The sequence below is a fragment of the Pteronotus mesoamericanus genome, unplaced genomic scaffold, assembly GCF_021234165.1.
Source record: "Pteronotus mesoamericanus isolate MK-2021 breed Mesoamerican mustached bat unplaced genomic scaffold, CSHL_Meso_final contig_20, whole genome shotgun sequence".
Taxonomy (NCBI): Eukaryota; Metazoa; Chordata; class Mammalia; order Chiroptera; family Mormoopidae; genus Pteronotus; species Pteronotus mesoamericanus.
Window position 1 is genome coordinate 35452166 of NW_026555085.1, and position 12243 is coordinate 35464408.

The window sequence follows — 12243 nt, forward strand, 5'->3', positions numbered from 1 at the left end:
GCTCACAGCATCTCAGAGACAGAGCTTAATTTAAAATATTGTTGGCTAATGCAATGCGTTATAACTGTACACTCCTCTTCTCTAAAACTTTTATTATATTTTAAATAGCCAAAAAAGGTGTTGCTGCTATTTTTACTTGACTTTTGCTCTCCAGAGAGTATGTCAAGAATAAAGATAAGATGGGAAGTTGTTATCATGAAGACAGTCATGTCAAGTCAGGAGGAACAGGGCTAAGATCTATGTACACAACCCATGAATCAAGTTGGAATTGTTTCTAAAAGCAACGTTATGAGGTTTTTTTTTCTTTTTGCACTGATTTTATTGAGGTATAAAATACATACAATAAAACACACCCATTTCAAGCACACAGTTTAGTGAATTTTGATGAATATATATATACCTGTGCACCCCAATCAAGATGCAGAACTTTTTTCCACCCCAAGAAGTACCCTAGTGCCTCTGTTGTCAATTCCTTCCTGCCTTTTGCCTCTGGGCAACCACTGATGTGCTTTCAGTTATTACAGCTTAGTTTTGTTTGTTCTAGAACTTCATGCTGATGGAATCATACATTAAATGGTGGCTTCTTTTGAGTGTTTCTGAGATTTGTCCAGGTAATTATGTGTGACAGTGGAAAATTCTGAGATGTCCTAAATTAAATTACACTAGGCTGGAGGAGACAAGGGAGGTTAATCAGCTAACAGAATTGAGGTCAAGAAACCAAAAGATTCTCATGCTCCTAAATGTATGTTGAAACTATGAATCAACTCTCAGGTGACTATTTCATCGCTTATCTAAAAAGAGAAAGTCCACTACCATCAGATAACGCAGCCTCTTGCTTATGCATAAACTTTCTGGACTCTTGTCCACACCAGTCCTAAAAGCGGTAAACATGCCCTGGCCAGGTAGCTCCGTTGGTTAGGGCATCATCCCCATACACCAAGATTATAGGCTTGATCCCTGGTCAGGACATATACAAGAATGAACCAATGAATGCATAAATAAGTGGAACAGTGGATCAATGTTTCGCTCTCTCTCAAATCAGTAAACAAAAGCAGTAAATACTTTTTCCTTATGTACTATAAGCCTATCCCCAAATTAGCCCTGCTTCATAGCCCCCACCCCTTTATCTATAGCCAATGTAAATTCTTTCAAAATAACTTATATTTGTTGGGACTTCCAGTCAAGATCGAGGAGCAGGTAGATATGCTTTGCTTCCTTGCATAACCAAAAGAAGGATAACAACCAATTTAAAAACAAAAAATAACCAGAACTGCCAGAAAACCAAACTGCACAGAAGTCCAACGACCAAGGAGTTAGAGAAGAAACATTCATCCCGACTGGCAGGAGGGGTGGAGATGGGCAGCTGGGGGGAGAGGACACCAGACAAGGTGGTGGCTGGCAGACCAGGTAGACAAGGTAGCCCCTGGAAGACCGGGAGGTCCCATATTTACATGCAGATAAACTGGGAGATAAAATAATCTAGTTTGGGAGTATTTCCAAACTAGATTATTTTATGGAAGAAAATGATAGAAATCTAACATTATATGCCACAGAAAAAGATTATGAAACTAAGTCCAGGTCCCAAGTTAAACATCACTGTGTAAATCACAGACTTACATGAATGTCCACCAAAACCATCTCCCAGCTGCGAGATAGACCTATCATGTTGCCACCTCTACTGCTGCCATCTGGTAATGTTAAATAAAAATGATGCCACAGAACTATACTGCTCTTGGCCAGGAAGTCAAATCTGTAATTCAACTCTCTTATGTCACATCTTTGCAACTACAGTATGCACACAAACTGTTTTTTTTCTTTAGTTTTAATTGCTTTTAAAGAAGTTACATGACAAAAGTATAAAATAGAAAACATTTTTAATTTCCTCCGATTAACGAAGGATGCTTTGTGAAGTACCTCCTTTTCTATTTGTTGCAAGACTTTTGGCAAGTTACCTTAGAACTTTATATCTTGAGAATAACCAGCTGTTTCCTAACTTATATCGCATGATCGTAGAAAACAGTGCGCAGCACTTTTACTCTCTTACTGCACAATATCAAGAGTCCTTGGGTTACGCAACAATTTCTATCCGCATAATCACAAATGTAAACCTCAGTCCTGTTTTGTCTCCCATCCTCGCCCAAGGAGCTACCAGATCACATGCTGGCGGACTGCAGCTGCGGAAACCCGGATTTGACAGCGAGGCAGAGCCAGCGGCTCCTCCCAGCCCCTCCATCTGCTGGTTTCTTCCCCAGTTCGTTCTTACACGGGGTATTCCGTTCGGCCCTTTGCTCCTCGGCTTCATTGACTTGTAGATTCGTCCCCGGTTCGTTCTCCCACGGGGTCCCCTACGCGACACTACCGAAAACCGCAAGCCGCCCACTGCCCAGGTGCCGCGGGAGGCACTTGCCGAGGTCCCACCCGAGCCACCGGCCTGGCCTGGCCCGGCCCGGCCCGCTGTCCTCGCCCGCCCCCACAGTCCCGGAGCGGCTTCTGGGCACAGGGGCCGCGAGGGCTCAGCGGTGCCCGCACTGGGCTCTCCTTCTTCGAGTCCCCTCGCATCTCGGCTCTCCTTCCCCGGCCCCCGACGCCGCCCGAGACCACCGGTTTAAGTACTCTGGCTTCAGCGGCCGAGGGCGCGGGTAGTCCTGCCACCCTGCCGCCCGTCCGAAAGCCCTGGATCGCGCCGCCCCTCACCGACTTCCGCCTGCGGGGCGTCCTGCAGGAGGGGTGTATTGTCTGAGACCTTATCGCCATCGCTCGGGGGAAGGCCCCGAACCGGGGACCTCATGACGCGGCCGGGGAGCAGGTGTGCGATCTAGCGGCTCAGAGGAGTTCCGACGGGAGAGCAGGAGCCCCAGAGCAGCCTCCAGTCTGGCAACGCCCCTCAACCTCGTCCTTTCACCTCGGTCCAGCCCTGAGGCGGCCGCGCTGACTCCACCCCCGGCGCCATCTTTGTTCTGGGCAACCCTGCAATGTGGAAAGCGGAATTCTGGGAGTTACAGCGTGTTGAGGCGTGGTCCGCGTTTCAGTTTGCCGCCCCACGGGTTCTAGGCTCGAGGGGTCGGCGGTGTTCTGAGGGACAATGCTTCCGCCCCTTGCGCTGCGGTGGAGAGCGCAGGGGCCGCCCCTCCGGGATCGCGGCTGGGTGGGACCCTGGAGGCGAGCCAAGGGGACTTGAGTCGCGCAAAATTAAAGAGAGGGTTTGGATCGAATTTGGGAAGTGGATGGTGTGTATGTGACGTTCAGTTATCAGTAGTAAATTGCCGTGAATATTCGCAACGCTTGTACTATCTACCTGTAATCGCATGTTGTCCCTAAAATAGCTTTGAGAAGAAAAAACAATAAATAGAAACGTCGTTGAGTCGTATGAAAACGCCAGTTTTGTCGGTCAAAATAACCCGGTATCAGCAGGTTCATATGATTCAACCTCTAGACTCCTCTGATATATGCGTGATATGCCCCCATAGGTCTAATGCGCGAAATAACTTCTGGTATTTGCTGACTCTAATAAAGAGGAACTAGGAAAACGGACCAGCCTGCCTTGGGGGGCAGGTGGTGGGAGTGGGACAGATCTGGAGCCTCTCTCTTGACCAAAGGCTTCAGAAGTTCATCAGTTACTGTCGGTAATAAAGATATGGAAATAGAAGGGAAAAAAATGTGGTAGATTCAATAAAACAGGTCAGAGCCTTGGAGAGGTCTGCGCGGGGAACAAGTGGGTCACCCTTGCCCTGCAAGGAGGGCTGGGATTTCTCAAGGTATCAGTAAATGCTAGGAGAGTTAATTAAGTTAAAACAACAAATTAAGTTTTGTTTTTGAGTTACTGAAATTACCATGTAGATTTAAAACTATCCGAGGGAAGGTATTCCAGCTTTTTAGGAGCTTTGTAGGGCAATGCCGCCCAACTTGAATATGCGTGAAATCACCAGGCAGATCTTTGTAAAAAGCAGATTCAGATTTATCTGGTCCAGAATGACAGTTAATTTTATTTGTAAACTGGGAGGGTGTTTTTGGATTTAAATCCATGAGTTCTGGGTAAAACAGTTTGCTTTCGTTAATTTGGGTAGGCTTGATTCAATCAAAGGCCTGAGTAGAACACAAAGGTCAACTCCCTGAGTAAGGGAGCATTCTCTAGCAGGCAGCTTTCGGACATCATTTGCCCCAGGACTCCCCTGGGTCTCCACCCTGCTGGCCCACATTTGTAGATTTGGATTTGCCAGCCGTCGTAATTGCATGAGCCAATTCCTTATAATAATTCTTTTTATAAACCCACATCCTATTGGTTATGTTTCTCTGGAAATCCTGACTGGTACATCAGGGATGGGCCTGATATTCTGTATTGAATGTGACCACACTTTGAATAGCTAAGTTATAGAGGACTTGGACCAGAGAATAAAGATCCCAGGAGATTTGAAAGATTTCAAATCAGAAGACATACTTTTTTAAAAATATACTTTTTATTTTAGAAGTTTTAGGTTTACAGAAAAGTTGCAGAAATAGTATAGTTTTCCATACCCTTTGTCTAGTCTGACCTGTTAAAAGCTTACATTAGTATTGCTCACAACTGATTAGCCTATATTGATACATTATTATTAACTGAAGTTTCTACTTTATTCAGATTTCTTTAGTTTTTACTTATTTTTTTTTTCTGTCCTAGGATCCCTTGCAGGATGCCACATTACGTTTAGTTTAGCATTGGTGTCTTCTCAGGCCCTTCTGTGACAGTTTCTCAATCTTTCTCTATATTTGTTGACTCTGACAATTTTGTAGAATACTGGTAGGTTTTGTAGGAAGTCTCTCAATTTTGAGTTTGTTTGATATTTTTCTTATATTTAGAGTGGGCTTACGTGTTTTGGAAGAAGGCTGGAGAGGTGGTGTCATCCTCATATAATTGCAAGGGAATCTGCAGTCCATATAACTTACCATTGATGATTATCACAGGTGACATTAAACTTAATCACATGTCTGAGATAGTGTTTTTCAGGTTTCCCCCTCTGTAAAGTTACTCTTTTTCCCATCTTCCCTTTGGAAGGAAGTGACTATATGCAGCCTCTACTTAAGGGGTAATGAATTATTTTCTCTCTCTCTGAAGGGTAGAACTCTTTGTATGGGAGATTTGTTTATTCTCCCCCTCATTTACTTATTTATTCAATCATTTGTTAATATTGGTATGGTCTCATAGTTATTTTATATTTTGGGTTATAATCCAACACCATGTTACTTACTTCCTTGCTCAAATTGTTTCAGCTTTGGTGACTGGGAGCTCTTTCAGTGGACCTCTGTATCCCTTTTACATGCCACTATTGTGTTTTTTGAACACTACCTTACTAGATGGTATGTTAAAATGTTCAACATTTATCCTATACAGTCTTTGCTTTGAGGTGAATTGTATTAAAAGCCAAGAATGAGCCCTGGGTGTACTTACTGCTACTGTGTTGTCATTGATTGTAGGCCCAGTGAAGATACTTTCTTTTTTGTTTTATAATCTTCCCAGGAGGATATTTTTTAAAAAGTATAACATGACACCATTTTCTTCCTTATATCTTGAATTTACTTTCTGACTGCTCACAGCTGTAGATTGTTGTTGATGTTATTTATTTTTTGGTTGGCAGTTCTTCCTTTACCAATATTCTAAACCAGCGCTCTTCAATAGAAATATAATGCAAGCCACATATGTAATAAAAATTTTTTAAAAACCACATCAAAAATTAAAAAAATAAGCAACTTCTGCCAAAAAAGGGGAGATAAATTTTAGTGTATGTGCTGCTGAAGTGAGCACAAGATGAATGATATCATATAAATTATTTAACTCAAATATTTTATTAATTCAACACCTAATCATTATAAAACTCTTCAAGAGATATGTTGCATTCTTTTCTTGATACTAAATCTTCAAAGCCTAGTGTGTATCTTACACTTACAGCACATCTTCATTAAGAAGAGCCACATTTCAAGTGTTCTTGGGTTACCACATTGGACAGCACAGTTCTAGACCACATGAATCTTACAATGTGTATCTGGAAAAAGTCCAGCCTTTGTTAATATAACAAGAACAGTTTGCATGACATCAATGTAACCTGGAAGCCAGGAAGAATAGACTGGAATGTGCATGTGTGAACAATGACAACTTCACTGTACTAGTCAGTGGGAGCAGTAGATGCCATTGAGGGAGCATGTGTACTGTGTGGCTGTTGCATTCAAAATGACTGAGCAAGTAGAGCAATGAATCTGCATCAAATATTGCGTTAAACTTGAACATTTCTCCATGGAAACTATCTGGATGATTCAAAAGGCTGCAGCTATGGACAACTGGCCATTGGCAGCTTCATCATGACAATGCACCCACTCATGTATCACGTCTCACGCAGAGTTTTTTTGTGAAACAGCAAATCACTCTGGTGACTCAGCCCCGCTATAGCCCAGGTTTGGCACCCTGTGACTTCTGGCTTTTCCCCAAACTAAAATTACCTTTGAAAGGGAAGAGATTTCAGACCATTGATGAGATTGAGGAAAATATGATGGGGCAGCTGATGGGGATTGAGAGAACTGTGTGAGGTCCCAACGTGCCTTCTTTGAGGGGGACTGAGGCACCATTATATTATGTACAATGTTTATTTTATCTTGTATCTTCTCCAATAAATGCCTCTATTTTTCATATTGCATGGCTGGACTCCTTCTGGAGAGACCGTGTGTGTGTGTGTGTGTGTGTGTGTGCACGCGCATGCACGTGTGTGTATGTAATGGAATATTATTCAGTTATAAAAAGGAAATCCTGTTTTTCTGGATGCATGGATGGGCTCTGTGGACGCTATCTTAAGTGAAATAAGTAAGAGGAAAACAAGGTACTGTATGTTCTTATTTATATGTGGAATCTAAAAAAGGTGAACTCGCAGAAACAGAGAGTAGAATAATGGTTGCCAGGAATTGGGTTTGAGAGAAATGGGGGATGCCAGTTAAATGGTACAAACTCCCAGTTATAAGATGAATAAGTTCTAGGGATCTAATGTGCAGTATGGTGATTGTAATTAACAATAATGCATTATATACTTGAAAGTTGTTAAGAAGGTAAACCTTAGGTGTTTTCACTACACACTCCCACAATTATGTAATTTTGTGAGGGGATGGAGATATTAACTAATCATTTTGTACTATATATGTTTATTAAGTCATAATGCTGTACACCTTAAACTTACGTATGTTATATGTATTATATATGTTACGTATGTTATATTACGTATGTAATAAATAAAGCTGGGAAAATATTTTTCTTTTTCCCTGGTATAGTATCATCTGCATGCATCTTATTATCTCTCTATAATATTTATCTGATACTGTTACCCCTTAAAAAAAAAACTCTTTAGTGGTAGTTTATTGTCTAGGCCTTTGCATTTTTGTCAAGTTTCAAATATTTATGAATCAGTGTAAAACCCCAACCCAATACACCAATGTGATTTCCTGCATTTGGAGGGAAAATATTTCATGGTTAAGTTGAAAACTGTGTGGATGGCTTCTGGAAGAACTTCATTCTGAACAGCTTTATAATGATGCCTTTTACTTAGAAGTCTGGACCTTCTTTCTTCCGTTTGCTGTAATCTAGACATTCTTTCCCATATCCTGCTTCCTTTAGGCACTGTACTGTAAGATGTTCTCAGACAGTGATCAAGATTTCTGGGCTATTCTTTCTGTCCCAACAGACTCCTGGATTGACCAATGCCGGGTACAAGATGTACAGCACTGTCCCAGTACTTCCGGCTCCAGTAAACACAAGAGGGGATCCAGCTTGGCTGTTTCTTGGACTGGCGGAGGATCTGGACCATGGTTGCAGCAGAGGGCCTGGAAGCAGAGAAAAAAACTGCACAACCTGGGAGTGTTGGGAAACACCCTGTCTGGTTTCAGGAACTGTAGCCCCACTCACAGGTGAGAGGGTCCCAAGGCTGGAGCTAATCAAGGAGGCCTTGGAAAAACAGGCCCCTGAGGAGATGAAACCTGTCTCCCTGGGAGGGGCTGTGTCTCTCACATCACCCTGGTTGGCCCTGGAAGATAGCTGGTTAGTCAATAGTGGGTAAGACCTGTCAATGGAAGGGGCAACCTAAGACAGGCAAAGCCGCAATGGGCACCTGGGAAAAACTTGGGGGACATGGAGAAAGGGCAAAAAGACCCTTACACCTCGGCTTTGATATGGCTGGGGTCCTCATTCTATCTGAAAGAAGTCTCCTTATTTCCTGGCTGCCTTGCCCTCCCCCTGCCTGGCTCAGGTTTGAAACAATACTGGAGACAGCCCTAAACTGGATCTTGCAGTTCCTGGGGGGAAATCAAGCCTAGAAATAAATTCTTTAAAGCATGCTTTGTTCTTCTCTCAAAAGTTATGATAACCAGCTCATGCTGGAAAGGAAATTTACATTATTCACAGACCTTGACCCTCAACCCTTTGGGGCCCTTATGTTTACACTCTCATGTTTACTTGTCTCGTTTAGGACCCATGTAAATGGACTCATGTAAATCAGTGTGTTCCTTAATCTCATCTATTCTCTGTAAACATTAACATACTGCTGTAATGAGATCACGTGTGCATTCCTATTATCTAGCCCCATTGATAACCCTTTCAATAAAAGCCTTTTGACACAGGGGCTTGGGGCCTTATCCACTAGAGGGAAGAGACATTCCCCTCTCCTGGCAGTCAGAGAAGTATCTGGAACAACTCATTTTATTTCCTCCCATCCGTGACGACCCCCGGGATGGGCTCTGTGGGATTCAGAGCCCTGTTCCCTCCCCAGCCGGCTCCCAAACAGGGACCCGAAGAGTCCTTCTCTCATGGGAGCAAGTGGTCAGTGCTTAGGTCTTCACGGTTTTTGATTGTGCACTCCATCAGTACAATTTTCTGGAGTCCGAGAAGAGTGAAAAAAGCAAAGGGAAATCTGAGGTGCAAACTTCCAGTTATAAAATAAGTAAGTTATGGGGATATAATGTATAGCATAGAGAATATAGTCAATAATACCATAAGAACTTTGTATAGTGACAGATGGTTACCAGGCATTAGTGATCTCTTTGTAAGGAATTAAATATTTAACTGTGTTGTATACCTGAAACCAATACTGTATATCAACTGTATTTTCATACCAAAATTTTTGAATATACTCCCAACATGTGCATTTTTCTTTACAAATTACATACTTTGTACTCAACAAACACTCAAAAATGATGAGAAAAGATAAATACAAATAGATGATCTGATTTCCCCCAAATCATTTTGCATGTACTCTTGGGTGAATGCATCCCACCTTGGAGATTACTTATCTGGAGGATAAAACCCAAATTCTTTGGTATAAAACACAAGACCCTTTTAAACTGACCACAGTTTCAGTCGCAGTTTTCATGACCTTCTGCCACCTGCTCTGTGCTTTACCCACTGGATTACTCATTGAAACTTAATACATATGATCTTTTCCTTGTGTTGTTCCCTTTACCTATTTGTTTGTGTATGGTGAGTTCTTATTTGTCCTAAAATTCTACCTTTTCTGTAGAGAGTTCTTGACAATCTGTTTTCTGTGCTCTCATGTACATTGTATCTTTATTATAGCACATTGTGTTATGGTAACCTAAGACAGATTAATAGTGTGAGTCATTCCTTGAGAGCAGGAACCTTTATTTACTTATCTTCCATTGCCAGCTCTAAGCAGAGAAAACAGCTTAAGAAATATTTATGGAGACTCATATCATGTGTGAGGTCTTGTCCTGGGTGCTATGGGAGTATATAAGATGTATAAACATGGTTTCTGCCTTCAAGGAGTTTATAAGTAAAAGTTACCTCTAAGGAGATATTTCTTAATTACTGTCCAAGGGAAGTGTAAATATTTCTGTAACAATTATGTAAGTTAGAGGACATATGGAAATATTTTTTATTTGTATTTTCTAGAGAGCAAGTGATATATGATTAATGTATTCCAGAGGAAGAGCAACAATATTTTTAGGAAGGAATTTCAAAAATGGATAATCTAGACATACTTTCCCATATCCTGCTTCCTTTAGGCAGCTTGACTGTCAGATGTTCTCAGGCAGTGATCAAATTATAAACAAAATAAGATAGGTAAATGTGCACAGTTTTTTTTTCATGTTTATGTGCACTCAGTTATTTTAATAATAAAGTTTAAATTTCCTTAGTGCTTTACGACTTAACAATTGGGTAATTCGTGTAACATACCCACAGAGACATGAGTATTATTATAAATATTTCAAAGAAGGGAACTAATAGATGGCAATTGAATGAAGTGATTTATTTAAGGTTAGAGCCACTATTACAATTCAGATTTATTACCTTTTGTAGCATTTTAATCCTAGGATGGTGCTTTTTCATAATATCATTTATTTTCTACATCTTCTATGTTGCCCTTGCATCATACAACTTTTGTGTACAATCCTGTTTATCCTTGGAAGTCATTTCAATAATAAGTATATAATATGAGAAGCCAGTCGCTGATGTCATTTTTTGGGTCAGTTTTATTTTATTTACTTGTTATCAGGGAGCCTAAAAAGCAGCCACATTAAAAAAAAGTAGAAGTAATGTTGCCTCTGTGAAAAGCCTGGAAGAGACTGATAAGTAAATTTTAAATACACTGAAAAATTTAAGAAGATATGTCAGTTTTATCTCTTCAATTTCAGGGAGTTTGAAATCAGTTTTTACGAATGTTTTGAGATATCAGTGGAGCAGATAGTAAATCAGCTGGGAAAGTCACACAAGAAACAGAATGACCTTCAAAAGTAAGGCAAAAGTGCATGCAAAGCAACTCAAAACTGAATGACTCAGGCAGATTAGAAGATTAAGGTTCAAATCTGTTCTAACTAATATGTGAAGCTACAGTGCTGTTGAGTCAGCCCTTCCTGAAAATCTTTTTTGGTTAGAATTCTCTCTACATGTACATTATTATTTTCCGACTAATGAAAAATGTACTGGATCCGAAACAAATTGTTGTTTTATAATAGAAAAGATAGTGAGCTCAATGGAATCTTAATATTAGAAAGTGCTACAGCATCACGATGACCTGCTGATTAAAGCAGCAACACGTTATTTTAACAATGGATTTATTCTTAAAGTTTTATATGAATTCAAACATGTTTAAGATGATACATGAGAGTTTGCTATTTTTTTAGAGAAGCTATGATTAATCCTTTCATAAAAGGAGAGCTAAATTTTTGTTTTCTAGGTATTCTTTTAATAGGGCATATTTGTACTGGTTTCCTTTACCAGTGATTCAAGTAAAAAGAAAAATGCAGTTATTTTTAGGTTATCTTTATGAGGTCCTCTAGAATAAAAATTACAATCTTATAAATCATTAGTTATAACAGTAATACATCAGGATGTTAAAATTTATTCCTTTCTATTTTAAAAAATTCCATCAGAACTTGTTATATCAGTTGGTGAGATGACCTCAGTCACCGTCAGTATACCCCATTTTGTTTGTCTACAAACAAAACAAGCACCGAAGAACAAAAATCCAACAACATCAAAACTCAGTCTACAGAATGTGATTATTCAACACCTCCCAACCCCAAAGAGAAACCAATAGCAAGACACACAACTAATGATGCTATGTAGTGACATCCTTACATATAAAGGAAAGCACTTAACTAGATAGGTCTCAGTTTTAGTTTACAAGATATGGTTATAAAAGAATGAGATTGTATGAAAGAGAGATTTAAGAATTTGGCCTTTAAGAGAGTTTTAGGAGAAAAGTTTCAAAAGTATTTTGAGGGATAGAAATTGGAGAAAAAGTATTTAGTTTCTTAAAGTTTACATTCTACATTAATTTCTGCTTATTTGAAAAAAAATCCCTATATTGTCTATTGCTTTATTATCACATTATTGTCTTTCATTTAGCTACAGTGATTTTAACAAAGGCGGACCCCATACAACACATTTCATGGAGAAGTACATCAGTGAATTGATAAGGAAAAAACTTTCTTTTATGGGAACTACAAGGTGGGGCGGACTTTTACCTGAAGGAGAAGAGATGATCACAGGAAGGCCAGAAATTAAGGTTATTAACTTCTTAAAATAACTCTGTGCCAACAGTGCTTGCAAGCTGTAACTCATGTGGTAAAAACCTACCTACCACCACTTTGGTCTGATGTTATAAGACACATTGGACACAGTACCTGTTATGTGTTAGATGCTATGGTAAGCAATTACACATTATTTAATTCTCAAAGCATCTATAGGTCTAAGTATCATTATTATTTTATAGCTAAGGA

The 12243-nt window shown here is 40.1% G+C and overlaps 1 protein-coding gene across 1 annotated transcript in view; it reads right to left on the reverse strand.

The window, feature by feature from the left end:
- Positions 1–2957, reverse strand: part of SLC17A5 (solute carrier family 17 member 5) — a 59360-nt gene extending 56403 nt beyond the window's left edge. Inside the window, exon 1 of the mRNA XM_054569628.1 lies at positions 2695–2957. Within this exon, the coding sequence (XP_054425603.1) occupies positions 2695–2788 (94 nt within the window). The 5' untranslated portion in view covers positions 2789–2957. The remainder of the gene's footprint in view (positions 1–2694) is intronic.
- Between the last annotated feature and the right edge of the window lie 9286 nt (positions 2958–12243).